Source organism: Pavona decussata, unplaced genomic scaffold, assembly GCF_977016875.1.
Source record: "Pavona decussata unplaced genomic scaffold, jaPavDecu1.1 SCAFFOLD_87, whole genome shotgun sequence".
Lineage (NCBI taxonomy): Eukaryota > Metazoa > Cnidaria > Anthozoa > Scleractinia > Agariciidae > Pavona > Pavona decussata.
The window spans coordinates 3,680,263-3,695,000 of NW_028145504.1; the positions used below are offsets into that span (position 1 = coordinate 3,680,263).

The 14,738-nt window shown below is 39.1% G+C and overlaps 1 protein-coding gene and 2 long non-coding RNA genes across 6 annotated transcripts in view; 2 read left to right on the forward strand and 1 right to left on the reverse strand.

Moving 5' to 3' along the window:
* LOC146474832 (uncharacterized) overlaps positions 1-14,738 on the forward strand; it is a 265,330-nt gene that overhangs the window by 228,949 nt on the left and 21,643 nt on the right. The gene's annotated exons all lie outside the window — the stretch shown is intronic.
* On the forward strand, positions 54-2,245 carry LOC146474846 (uncharacterized). The gene is made up of 3 exons (XR_014866012.1): positions 54-1,079; positions 1,149-1,259; positions 1,411-2,245. It is a non-coding gene; the product is annotated as an uncharacterized LOC146474846 (long non-coding RNA).
* The window catches only part of LOC146474847 (E3 SUMO-protein ligase ZBED1-like), a 15,642-nt gene continuing 8,638 nt past the window's right edge, over positions 7,735-14,738 (reverse strand). The window contains exons 4-8 of one of the 4 annotated variants that reach the window (XM_085116561.1): positions 14,319-14,397; positions 13,016-13,129; positions 11,763-11,966; positions 11,087-11,226; positions 7,735-10,300 (exon numbers count right to left, since the gene is read on the reverse strand). In XM_085116561.1, the coding sequence (XP_084972687.1) occupies positions 8,657-10,300; positions 11,087-11,226; positions 11,763-11,966; positions 13,016-13,129; positions 14,319-14,397 (2,181 nt within the window). In that variant the 3' untranslated portion in view covers positions 7,735-8,656. Of the gene's footprint in view, positions 10,301-11,086; positions 11,227-11,762; positions 11,967-13,015; positions 13,136-14,318; positions 14,401-14,738 lie in introns of all 4 variants that reach the window. The other 3 variants (XM_085116559.1, XM_085116560.1, XM_085116557.1) reach the window with 3 other exon arrangements.

The window sequence follows — 14,738 nt, forward strand, 5'->3', positions numbered from 1 at the left end:
TAAACCAAAATTCTATGAAGTTTTGAGTCGGAGAAACCGTATGTTGCAGTCAATTGAGAGCAGATGGGTTGTCGTTTATTTTTTTAAAAAATTGTGCTGTACAACACACGCTGCTTGGAGTACAACTGACACACAGTGCAAAAACAAATTTATTAAACACACATTTATTGATTCTTTAAAACATTGCCATAAACATTGGATAAACATTGGGAGATATTTATTGATTCATGTAAGATCAATTCGCGCAATCCAATAAGTCGTTTCCTTTTGTTCAGTCAGCTTTATAATTAAACCAGGAATTACGTTTTCTTGGTATTATTAATGACAAACATGCCGAAGCACATTTTCCACTTTATCTGTTTTGTTTGCTTGCTTGTCGGTTTGTTTTGCAATGCCGCCCACACGCAGCGCTAACTCACAAGCTCAAGATGGAACTGAAGTGCGCAGGCGCAATGCTTAGAGACCTTTAGAGGAATAAAGTTACTTTAAAAACAACAGCACCAACAAACATACAAACGCATTTATGGTAGAGTTAGTGTTACCATAGAGAGATTCAAGCAGATTCATCAAAAATTGCTACAAAGAAGACCAAGGAACAGAAGTGCGTGTTAAAAACCGCGAAATTGAGATTATAACCTTAACCAGGAGTTTGAACATATCATTTTGAACATATCATCACGGGGTCAAACTTGCAAAATACTCCTGGAATGAGGACTAAAATTTTTCCCTAGAGAGTAACACGGATAAGGAGTTTTCATTCTCCGGCTTCTCGTATTTTTGGACAATGCGCCCTGAAGGGTCACGCTATTCTTATGAAACATTCACGCCATGCACTAGACGTATCAACTTGTTTAACAGCTCAACGTCGTCACGCGGATAACCCGATTAGCGTCGCTTTTGTGCATTCTAGACAGCAGGTCTGCACCCTTCAAAAGCTCTATTTAACCTGCAGCTGCATTGTTTTTTAGGGCTGAGAGCATTGTTCTGTTGTTCGTTCTTATTGTTCTCTCGATCAACCCTGCAAGATGTCAGGGACAGTTTGTGGTTTAAGCTGTAAAATCGAGATTTGTGGATCTGTGGTATGCACACATGTTTCATTTGAACTACATCTAGCCCTACATGTGTAACTTTCCGAAAATCCTTGCTAGGACAGTTCTCGAGTTTCAAGATTTTGGGGTGCGACGGTAGAGCTGGCTGGTGGCATTCATGTGTCGACTTGTAGCACTCTGGTGTCGATTCCAACTCTATTATCTCAAGAGGTTAATTGCTCTATGATCGATGATGACTGCTCACTCGATGATGGTCCCTGGCTAAGAATTTTACTTGTATTCATTGCATGACAGTGGATAAAGGTGAATTTCAAAGAGTGGGAGTGCCTGATCGATTTGAAGGACTTTTTACTCTTCTCAGGGGCACCCAGTGACAATATGTACGCATGCAAAAAACTTGATTGTGTTCTCCTGTGTTCCAGCATCGTCTTGTGACCTTTTTAAGGCAAACGGATATGTATGCTAAAGAACAGATTTACGTCCTTGTTATAGGCTATGAAACTGAGAGCTTTTGTGAGAATTTCACTTTCGTCAGTTTTCGTTGTAACACATTTAAATGTTGTGACACTTTTAACCTCGAAAATTTCCCCTATGAATCAAACCTAGTTTAATGGCCATAGCTCCCACGGGTCTCCTGTAGCTCAGTGGTAGAGCATTCGAACTAGTAATCGGAAGGGCTTAGGTTCGACTCCTGATAGGAGCACTCGGATTTTATTCCGAGTATGCCTGTGTCGCTTACCGAATAACACATCATTCTCGAATCATGATTAATGTTTACATGATTTATTGAATTTTAAGCCTCTCTGAAACTGAAAAACTTGTGTCGCTTGCGATGATTGACGCAGGTTATGTAGTGTCCTCCCGTTTTCAATCAGCTTTAAATATTAATTTCCACAGAACCGTAAAGTTCAAAATAATTACAAAAATCTTGCAGGCCTGGGGGTAATCCCCGCCTCTTTAAACCTTTTTGTGGCATTCCTGGATTGCTTCGGTGAAACCTCGAAAGGATACCAAAGATGTATATAGACGTAAAAAAAGAAAAAGACATTCAACTGTACTTCCGCCTTTAATAGACAAAGCCTACAATAGCCCAATTTCGATATATTGAAATTCAGCCTGAAACAATAACAACACTTCGAAGCTTCGGGGAATAAATTGTAGAGTTTATTATACACTTCATGTATGGTCCCGAGGGAAACAGTTAGTTTTGTTTTCCCGAGAGTCCTGATGTTAGGGAAACATCAGGACTCCCCATAAATTTCCCCCCCCCCCCCTTTTTTTTTTCTTTAAAAACATTCGAAAATCTATATAAAATGTGATGTTATGTTTTAAACCAGTTGAATAAATGATAGATGTATTCTTTAATTTGAGCCAGTGACACAGGCATACTCAGAAAAATAAAATCCGAGTTCTCCCAACAACAGTCAAACCTTTCGCATAACCACTGATCGAGCCACAGGAGACTCGTGGGATCTGGGCAACTAGGTTCGAAAAAAAATAATAATACAATTATCATTCTAAAAATCTTAAAAGATTCTCAAACATGTATTGCGCCACGCACTACAACCAGTATAGAACCATTTTTGGATCGAATGTAATCTCGCCGAGATAAATTAAAACAGAGATAACACAATTAAAGTGCTGAAACGTTTTCTTTAAAAAAAGACCGAGTTGACCAGAATACCCCCTTTAATGAACGGAAACCAGCCTACTCCCTGTCATAAAGGTATGATGGTATTTAATTTTCTAGTGATCGGTGTAATGTCAAAATTAACCGAGTGTTTCTTGTGATATAATGACGTAATAATGAACCAATGGAAACCACGGGTGTCATTTCATTATTTGGGAACTCTGAAAGCAACGACAACGGCGACGGAAACAAAAACAACACTTGAAAATGTAACTTCATTTCATTGGTGCCATATCACGATTATTTCAACTCACTCAACTTGTACAAAAACGGCGAACTATCCGGGAACCAAATGGGTAGAAATGGCGTTCGAAATATTCACCATCATGATGTGCTCACGTTCTCCACAAAACTTTGAATTTGGCCATTTCACTTTGAGTTTACACAGGACGGCAAAGAAATGTACCAAAATTTAAAACGCACGTGCAGAGCGATTGTTTTTCCTCATTAAACCTATTGTTTTGCGGCGTTGCAGTTGCCGTCTTCGTCGTCGTTGCTTCTTGTAAAGTTGTTTTCTTTTATCGCTAATAACATGAAGTCGAGGGTGGTCAGTGTTTTTGTATTATCATCAATAATCGCTTGATCACCTCTGCGATCACACCCATAATATGAAAACACGATACTTTTTGCAACGGCCAACGATGATGTGGAACTGAACATAAAAAAGTTTTATAAAGATGCGTGCTGTTTCCATCTGGCTTATTGTCATTGTTCGTTTAATGAACCTTTTTAATTACGCATATGGATTAATTATTTTTCCATTTCCTTTATTTTCCAAATGGAATCCACTAAAAAAAAATAAATAAATAAATGAAACATCCGAATCATTAATTAAAAAATAAATTTAAGAAACACTGCATAACCGTAATCTTAGACTTAAAAATCGAAGCAAAATTTTAATTTAAAAGTTACTTATAAAAAAATATCTTTTTACCGTTTTCTCTCTTATGTTAATTTCCGAACATTACCGTGCCCAGTGAAGGGCGATCCTGAAACATCAGGGGTACCTAGGCATTAATTCCCTTGACGGAAATTGGAATTAGTCGTAAAGAAAATCTAAAATTTACAGTTTTCTTTGGCAAAATGGCAGGTCACTGAAAAATTCCTTTCGTTTACGAAGGGACAAATATGTCGTTAAAAATGCATAATACATTGCCGGATATCGATGAATTCAGGCGAGCCATAGGGAATTCATACTTTAAGATTAATGTCACCTATTCTTATGCAAACAGTTGGCTCCAAAGTAAACGTTGTTCAAGTTAAAAAGGGTCTATTCAGGTCGATTGTTCATTCAAATACTCTAGGATCTAAGTGTTTAGTAAAAGATGCTCTCGATCATACACAGTGGGTTTCCGGAAGCTTGACACACCTGCCAGTACTTGCCTCAGTCTGAATTTACAGAATAGCCCAATTTCGATATTTTAAAATTCAGCTTGAAGCAATAAACATCACGGCGAGGCTCCGGGGAATAAATCCATTAGTTATACACCTAGACTTTCACTCAACAAAACGAGCACTGTGATTGGTTGATCCTTGGTCATGTGCCCCTGATTAAATACAAATGTATCCCGACCGGAATACAACTCCCCAGTTGTTGCCCTCCCAGTTGTTTGAGCTTATAATGAACAGACTGCGAATACCAGAGTCCACTACGAAACCCAAGGTATAGAGATACCCTATAGAGACAGGGTATTGGCAAAATTGTTTGGCGAAAGTGTTCATTTTCTTCCAAATTTCCACCGTAACATCAACAATCTTTATTTATTTCATCATTAAGTGTACATTAAATTTATAAATACATTAAATGTATATTTAATGTAATTCACGTAATGTAATAACCGTAATACCCACTTGGATATGACGAATTCGACGCGTCACGATGTACAGCGCCCGGGCGTTCGAATACTTAGAAATCTGCAATAGTCAATAACAGCTTGGTTTTCTTATGGTCGCTGCGGAACGCTCATATTTTGCAATGGCAGAGATCCGAAGGAAAGCAGACGAAAGCCGCAACACAACGGTAACGACAACGTTACGGGGGCTAATCAAACTTATCTAATGAGCAGAGCAAGGGCACTACGTACGCGTTTGCTTCACCCCTTAACCCCTAATATCAAAGTACAAATTCTCTTATCTTTGTTCCCATACTTTTCTTACAAAAGTACTGGGGAGAAATTACTAAAATATCAAGAAAATTTACCTTGGCTGATCATATCCTTAATTCTCATGACCTCAGCCGAATTGAATAAGCACTGATATTACAAAGAGAAAATTAATGCTGATCACTGTTAGGGCTAAAAGGGTTAACAAATTTTGGGTATATTTCGTTTACCATACCGGCACCGGATTACAAAGTAAAATAAATTACTAAATTCGAAGAGATATCAGTCAAGAACGTGAACAACCTAAAGTGAAACTTCCTTTCTCTTTTTGAACTAACACATTGGAAGTATGATCATGAGTTCAACAAAAATGCCGTCGTCATGCATTGAGTTCTTAGTTGTACAAGTACAGGCTGCCACAGTACTATTAAAATTCAGCTCCACGGCAAAATGTTGTGGTAGGATGAAAACAATTATTACGATAGAACTAAACTGCTATTTTTAAAAAGCATCCCTATTGAGGCTTTTTTGCCGGGGCAAAAGATGACGTCCGCGTCGTTGCGTTGCTTTTCTGATAGACCCTTATCACTCGGCGGCCATGTTGAGTCTCGGGGAAATAAAAGCTTTGTTTCGGGCGGCAAGCCTCGAGCCCTCGATCGGCCAGACCCGAATTCAGTGCGAGGTTTGCCGTGCAAAAACAAAGCTTTTTATTCTCCTGAGACTCAACATGGCCGCCGTATCTAATTCAGCTCCAGAACAAAATTTCGTGGCCGTTGTAGCTTGCTTTTGGATAACAAGCCTCATCACTTCCATTGCGTACTTGAAAAGCCGACGCATTTTCTTCATAGTGACTGCTGTGGTAATCATGTTCAGCGTTGTCATCTCTGCCTTTAGTTATTCCACAATTTTCTTCGTTCTTCGACGACGCCAAAACAAAATATCCGACAAACAAGGTCGAGTCAACAGGCTTCAGTTCAAAAAAAGATCGCTTACATTCAGAAAGACAGTTTTCAGCGCTTTGTGGGTTCACTTCGCACTGGTTGTCTGCTATCTTCCGTTTTCGGTGGTCGAGGTGATGGCTGCAAAAGCTGGAACAACCTTGCCTGTGTTTATCGCTGGAACTTGCCTATCTACACTGATTTACTTCAATTCAACAATCAACCCTTTCCCATACTGCTGGAGGATCAAGGAAGTCAGGCTAGCAGTTAAACAGACCATCCATTCATGTTTCTCAATGCTAAAATAACGATTTTCAAATTACCCGGTCCATAAACTTGAACAGGTCAACAATGGGAACGCGCTTTCACTCGCACAACATACACCGAGGTTGTGATCAAAATCTATTCTTGAAAAATTTATTCGTCATTTAGATCAATTCTTACTTTTTACCTTTGTATGCTTCATTCTAGTTCGATTTTTGTATTGTTATTTATTTTAGCCTTGGCGAAATTAATAAATCAATAAATCAGATCCGGTACGGAATCTTGGAAATCCTTTCTCTGCTGTGAGACTGAACTGTTTAGCTACGACAGACTAAAACTGATGCAGTCAAATTTCCATTATCTGATGCCGGGGAACTCAACTAAATTTAATTTTGTAATTTTTGTGTGGTTCACCAAAACGACAAAATCATTTAACGCGATAGAAAAATTGTTTTTCTCATTCCTTTTGAATTTTAAACCAACTTATCAATCTTGGGAAAACGTTTTGAAAATGTACATCGGAAAGAATTACTCCGAGTGATCGCCTAATTGCTCAATGCCAGAATTCAATGAAGTTCATTTCCTGATGCTGAACTTTGCTAAAAGATAAACTTAGGTTAATGTGGTTTCTTTGAACTTTTTATTGACTCAAAAATACTAATCCAATAATACCTGATAACCCTTGCATAACTGCTGTGATATGACTCTGCAATTTTGCTTTTTTTCTTGTCTCAAATTAGTAATTTCTTAACAAAAGAAGCCTATATATCTCGTTTGGATGAGTCCTCTAACACTGCACAGAAAGCGTAGCGTACTTCCTTCTACTCAGCGCTGTTTATAATAAGAAGTATTCTTCCGTGCATTACAAGAGGGCAGACACAGACCTAAACTTTGTATTTATCCTTTAAGTAGATTTATCCCGTTTTCGATAAGTAGTAAATAAGTAGAGTTATCGTTTTCGATATTATTGATCCCTCTCGCATATGAATTAATAAATGAACTATCTCGTTACGAGTTCTCTAGTGGCTCAGGGATTTGGGCATCCGACCAGCGAGCAGAAGTTTCTTTGTTGCACTGAGGACTAAGTTTAGAATTGGCTGGCCAGGCTGATTAATCCGTAAATATTAGGGACCTTAAGCAACGGCGACGACAACACCGCAAAACAATCGCTCTGCTCGTGCGTTGTCAATTTTAGTACACTTCTTTGCCGTCCTTGGTGGAGAACGTGGGCACACGACAGTGAATTTTTCATTACCTTTCTTAGCTCGAACACCGCGCGTACTAATTAGTTTCCTCGGTTGTTCGCCGTTTTTAAGTTGAATGTGTAGAAATAACCGCGAAGTAGCGCAAATGAAATGAAGTTATAGTTTCAAGTGATGTTTTTGTTTCCGTCACCATTGTTGTTCCTTAAGTTTCGTAATAAAACCCTTTCAAGAACTGGCTCTGTCCAGTGCTAGTCATTTGAGCTCCTTAAAAATGGCGCAAACCATTTCAAGAATGTGCATTTTGAAGAGTTAACTCTTCAAAATGTTGCATTCCATTTTCAATCTGATTGGCCAGGATAGTCTATCCTAACAAGCGGAAAGCGCCGTAAGATCGTTTACTTTGTGATAGCAAGCATACTCGTGACAGTTGACCAATACATGCGAACTGTTACGGCCCCTCAATGTAGCCTAAGCTGAAGCATAGAATAGAATAGAATAGTTCTTTATTTAAACACGGTAATATCCATCAGGAGTATAAAAATTAGAAATAACCTAACTGTCTTAAACAAAATGCAAAAACTAACTACAACTAATCTAACTAAAACCTGTTTTTCATGAATGCCGTGTATACTCTAACATAAAAAACGAAGATTAACTAATCTTTTAAATTGACTTAGAGAATTAGCTTCTCTCACATCACAGGGCAGGCTGTTCCAGAGAACTGCTCCGCTATAACTAACGCTGTTTTTCATGAAATTAGTTCGAGGAAACGGGACGTCAAATAGTTTGTTAACGGAGTCCCTCAGGGAGTAACGCGTTTCATTTCGTTTCACAAATTTAGAGGATAAATATTCAGGAACAAGGCCATTTAAAGACTTGTATCTGTATGATCTGTTCAGAAAGTGTTCAGCAGTGTCCACTTTTGAAAGTCCATTTCATAAACTCGTATCAGCATTTGTCAAGAACTACGAGGTAGCATACTAGAAAACCGGTTTTCAAATAAAGCCCAATTACTCCCATGTAGTGTTCATACCCTAACACTTTTAGTTGGGTAATCCGGTTAAATTGTACGTTTTCTAATTAGAAAGAAAATGGGAGACAGTAATTAGGTTCAGTTCTTATAAGTTTGCTAAACTTATATGGTAGTTGTTATACGTATGCGAGCATATTATACACGCGCAATGTTAATATTCAATCATTTTTCTTATATCCTATTATTTTGAGGAAAAGATGGCACCCGCATCGCCGATTAGCCAAAAAATAACCTTTATTTAATTAATTCCCCAAGATGGTTACCAGTTAAAAACTTGTAAAAATGCCTTTTGGAAGATGTCCCATTGTAAAACGAACACATGAAAGAGCTTCGAGTCTTAAAAACTGCTCCTCGTGCAAAGAAGCGGAAAACAATTTATAAGTTTTTATTTAAAAACAGGAACATATGAACGTGTTTCGGCTTAAATCGATTGCGCTTCAAAGTAATAAGCTCTCCTTCTTTAGAAAACAGCCTTTCTGCCGGGACAGATGTGCCCGGGATACAGAGATATTTCTTGGCCAGTTGGCTCAGGAGCTGGTAATCCCGCTCATTGGCTCCCCACCAGTCCAAAGGATCTTCATTCCTTCGCAGCACTGGTTCTTCAAAGAACCTCATGGTCTCCAGCTTAATACTTGTGGTTCCTTTCTGCGGCGACTGTGATTTTGCCACCTGTGCATCGAATAGGTCCCACAGGCCAGATGCTGCAGACGTGTCAGTGGATTGTGCACCTTGGTTGGAATCAGGATGAACAAGCTCTGACATCTCCTGGACAATTCTCTGCTCTCCTTGCCGAGCTGTTCCAGCATCATGGAAGGCCAGCTTCTTCATCCGAGGATCTAGCATAGTGGCCATAGCCAGCAAGTACGAACTCTCAAGGTTTGCAAAGTGGCGACGCATTTGGGCCTTCAGTTCCAATACAAGGGGTATGTCTTTGGTAATTCTAGAGGTCAGGTGCTCTAGTGACCTTGCAAGTGGAATGACCTTGGAAATGGAGACACACTTGTCTGCAGACATCTCTGTTGTAGTTGCCTCAAACGGCTTTAAAATTGTTATCGTAGCTTTCAACAAGTCCACATCTGAGGAAGCGAGACACAGTTCATTTCCACTGGAAAGACAAAGGGCAGTAGTGATGGCCTGATAGTGGTCCGAGATTCGCTGGAACATGTGGTACGTTGAAGTCCATCGAGTCTCCACTTCCTGGAGAAGCTCTTGTTCCGAAATCCCCAGTTGCCGCTGAATCTCATGTAGCTTTTCTGTAGCCTTCACACTTTGATGAAAAAAAGACACAATTTGCCTACATTTGGACCTAAGCTCTTGGACACTTGGATCAGCCTTGATTGCTTCAGAGACCGCAACGTTCAAAGTGTGTGCAAAGCACGGAACATGCATCCACCCAACGTTTCTCACGGCAGCAACAACATTGGCAGCATCGTCGGTAACCACTGCAACAATTTTCTTTGAAATTCCCCATGCTTGTGCAACTCGCTTGAGTGATCCGGCAATGATCTCAGCCGAGGGATTCCTTTTGAATCCGAACGTCTCCAGAACCAGCGACTTGAGTTCCCACGAAGGAGCTAGAAAGTGGCAGGTGATGGTCAGGTAGCGCTCTGACGTTGCAGATGTCCAGAACTCACTCGAAAGAGCCACGCGAGAAACTTGCGAAAGCTCCAGCTTCATCTCCTCCACCCTTTTAGAGTAAATACTTGGGAGCAGAGTTTTCGTGATGTGTTTCTTGGAAGGAAGGAGGTAACGAGGATCAAGCAACTGCACCAGTGACTGAAAACCAGCATCTTCTACAATTGACGGGGGATGCATATCGACCGTGATCATTCTCACGATTGCTTGATCAATGTTCTTGCGGCGCGTGGAGTCTGACGGGTACTTCTGCACTTGCGACTTCAATTTGATCGTTGTTTGTTTCTGATTGCCATTCTTGCGTTTCTTGGCTGCTATCTCTTCGCCCTCTTCTCGTTGTTTTTCAGCTTGCTGATACTGCTCTGGGTGTTTCACTTTCAAATGCTGTGGAACAAAAACATACCATCAACTCCTGATGCAACGGACACTTTCCACGCACCTGAGACATTAGCGACTTTCTGTCTGTAATAGATGTGATAGAGGCCCCAAGAACAGTACCATATGTTCAGACAGCTAGAAAATGCAGTGTTATAAGGTGGTAACAGTGAGTGGCCGCCAGTTTTGAGGTCAATCTGTCATAACATGAGGTGAACTTCCGGGAAACGGCAAATATATGTTAAGACTTAATGAGACTATTCCGTTATGTTCAATTTTTTTAATTTCTTTTCTGCCACTTTGTTTGATTCAGGTTCTTGACGATAGCGTCCATAACGAGAGTGAAAAGGAATCCCTTACTTAACCCAAACACCAGAGTGCGGCCCGAAAAGGTTACGGGTTTTAAACCATTTTTTTTTCTCTAAAACTCGGTCTAAATTTGTCTGAAAAGGGGTTAGATGTTAAGGCTCCGAAATACAGAGGGGTATCCTTCGGGGGATGTATCCATTTATTTATTTTTCTTTATTTAATTATTATGTAACATGTAGTCTTGGGGCCGAGAATATATGAGCGTGATAGCGACATTCAGTAGAAAATTTGTACACCAACTCACGCAGATGGTACTACAATTTATATTCTAACAGTTGAGAAAATTACTTATGGTAGAGTCTAAAAAAACTATGCAGCTTGTACTTTTAAAAATTCAAATAATTTATTGAAATACTAGGACAGGCTAAGATGAGAGCACCAAGAAGAGACTTATGTCTCGGTCTGAAGGAGTGCACTGCACAATACCTTAAAAAGGTTTGACGTGTTATTTGCATGTTTCACAATCTCTGAACACACAGTACACTGGGATGTTCCTGCATTTTCAGACTTAATGAAGTAATGCCACACAGCACTCCTTTGACGCTTGCCGTCTGAACCTACACTTCCTGACAAAGAAAAAGACAAAACAGATACAGAGTGTAGCCTTCGTTAGCTTACGCCTCCCACATATACAATGTATGAGCCATGGGCGCTGGGTTACAGACTGAAAAACATGGTTTGCCAGAAACTAATACAATAGATGACTGCAATGTAAGAGCAAACTCAGGATTTAATTTACAAATTGGCTTTTGAGGGCCCAGGGAGCCCAGAGCGTGAGATTATGAAATAGGACCCAAGATATCAGAACTTCTTAGACACCGCTTTAACATTAAACAGTACGGTGCTCCCACTGTATTTAATTTACACTGAAATGGTCTGACATTTATCAGTGAAACAAATACAAACGACTGGCAAATAATTATGTTCTAAAACACTTTTATGATGTCAAATGTCTCCGCAATGCATAGTCTGCCTGACGAATTTTCTGCGCTACGGTGTTTAAACTCATTTTCGTAAAAAAAAAAAAAAAAACGTTTTTCACGTTAATCTCTGTAGGCTCTTATTGTAAATAGGGTCACAAATATGGCCTTACTTCACTAACCTGTATGCCTGCGTACATGTTTCTGCAGATCCCCAGATGTCTTGAATGCCTTACCGCATTCTTCTTGGGGACATCTGTAGGGCCTTTCATCTGTATGTGTGCGTATGTGACTCCTCATCCCATTTCTCGTACCAAAAACTTTACTGCAGCCCTCAACTGTACATCTAAACAGCTTCCCTCCATCATCTGCTGTATCGTACATGTCTGCAACATAAAAGGTGGAAAAGTCCTTGGAAATTGACTGATTGATTGATTGATTGATTGATTGATTGATTGATTGATTTGATTGATTTGATTGATCGATCGATCGATCGATCGATTGACTGACTGACTGACTGATCAATCTCGATCGATCGATCGATTGATTGATTTATTGATTGATAGAGAAAGTATCACCCAGTTCTCTAAATCCTGACTCCACGTTACAGCAAAATACATCTTTTTCATTACAGGTCAGTTTTAGATTTGGTTTCTACAGTCCATATTTATTTTCAGATCTAAAGTCAGCGTAACAAAAGCAGTAAATGCCAAATTTTTGAATACCTGCTTTCTTGCCTTTTACTTTAACCCAGCAATCATAATCTTTATGTTTTTTTTTTAATTATTATAATTATTATTATCCTCATCAACATCGTCTCCTTCTCCGCGAATGGGGAATAGGGCCTTGCTTTGTTTTTCATCTGCTTGTCGTATGTCACACAAGCTGTGTATTGTATTATTATGAGAAAACTTAAGAGGACCACTCTCTTTCATGGACATGGCAAACCCCTTTCTTTCTAATACATACATGTATTTGAAAAACATTATTAAAATAATAGTAATCAACTATCAGCAAAAAATCTCTCATCAACTTTCATTTGAAGGTCATTACCTTAAAATCAAACCTCAATTGAAACTAGAATGCTTAAACATGGCTTCCACTGTAACAGATACATGCATCTGTAATTGTCTGAATCCAGGAGTCAAGTACAACTGTATGTAAATTATAATCATCTGGGTGACTGTACTGTATGTCTGAAAGGATTGTTTGAGGTGACATTGACTGACGTTTTGACAACCTGAGAAGAAGTCATCATCAGAGTCAAGCAAACTGTGGAGCATCAGTAGGCGGTATATTTGTCTAAATTGACCTGATTGGTCAACAAAGTCATGATGTTATTGGTCGTCAGTCAGTTAAACTGTGATGTTATTAGCTGTGAAGACTGTAAAAAGTGATTGGCATCTACTACATGTACTTAAAAAGACACCCGTACCTTCATATGAACTGTCACCTTCAAGAAAGACAGTTCCAACAGGTGCAGCATTCACCACTACTGATGACTCCTCAATATCTGCTGCTACCAAGGGTGTCTGGACAGTCTGATAACCTTCAATAATTTGCAAAATTACGACTCAGCTAAGATTATAAATACATTTTTACAAAAAATGCGAGGAACAAAGATGTGACCCTTTTACGAATTTGCATGCTTTCACAGACAAATGACTCTGCAATCCAAATTTGAGGGTGCCTTCCAAAAGCCAATTAAAGAGCAATCATTTTAATTTAAATCCTTGAATTCTGATTGGGTAATATATTATCCGTTATTGCCATATATATTATGACTGACGGCAGTACACGATAAATTCGTAAGTTGGGTTTTGAAGTTCAGAGTTTGCATCTTATTGAAAGGTGCAAGTGATAAACCAAAGCAAGGGTTTTACTATAACCTTTTTTATGTTAGAAAGGGGTTCAAGATTAAAAAGGTTTGAGTTGAGGACAGGGTCATTACTTTCAGGGACCTGTTTTCCTCCTTCAGAAATTGACTTAAGCAAAAGTATTATTCTCTCTTTTAGAAGGTCACAAAACTGAGACTGTTATTACTTAACAATTTGCAAAATAACCTTAAAAAATAATTGTACATTTTATCTGACCTAAAAAGGTATAAAGATACTAAATTTTAGACAGCCCTTCTATTGCCTTCGTCAGAGAAATGACTACTGTAAATTATTAAAATTAAAATATTTTCTTAAGGCTTGTCTAGGTCCCCGAGGGATGCAACAAACGACAAGTGAGCCTGAGGGAAAGACTGGCATTCATTCGCAGCATTGGTGGCAACAGTGGAATTATGTACAGATTCCAAAACAAGCATTAATTATTTTTTGTTGATTGTTCACTCCAAGTTCTTTTTAGGTCAGACAAAATAAATTTTTAAGAGACTTATCACGAACACTGACCACCCAAACAGCAATCGCAAAATTACCACTTTTACATTAGCCCGTAAAATTATCAAAATTAATGCAACTTTCAAGGGATAATTTGGGGGAAGGCTTACTATCAGAGGGGATTTTGTAATTCATATATTTGTTGGAAGGACTGGCCACACAACAGCTTGAAACACTAAGGTTACAGCTCAAAACAGTTAATCCCAACAGTCCATGAGCAGACACTGTACAGTGCATTCAAGAAGATTTTAACATCTGAGCTTTTGGGGTGGAGTGGGAGGGGGGGTGGGGGTAACGTGTGTAATTATTCCAAATTGTTATAATTACATTTAAGTAATGTTTAACACTTGATACCTTCTTGTGGTTCTACAGTAACCATAAGGGATGCAGTGGCAGCATGTTTTTCTCCTTCTCTATCAATGTCCTCTTCCTGCTGCTAAATACCACAAACAATGCTTGTGATCAATGGTTTATGTCAACTCCCCAGCATAACCTTGGGTTACACAATTTTGGTGATGTTCCCTTGGGTGTGGAGTAGTTTTCTTTGTCCATGAAGAAGCTTTTGGAATGATTTTTGGGAGGATTATTTTGAAACGTTTTTATACACAGAAGAATGGACCTTTTGCTGTTTTTTTCTGGCACATGGGAATTTTTCAAGGTCCAGTTTTAGCCTAATAGGCCTTTTGGGGATCTAACAACTTGGCCTTGGCATCTCCCATCTCCCTGTCATATACAACATCTTTCAAGAAAAATTTATTACTTGGGTTTACAGAT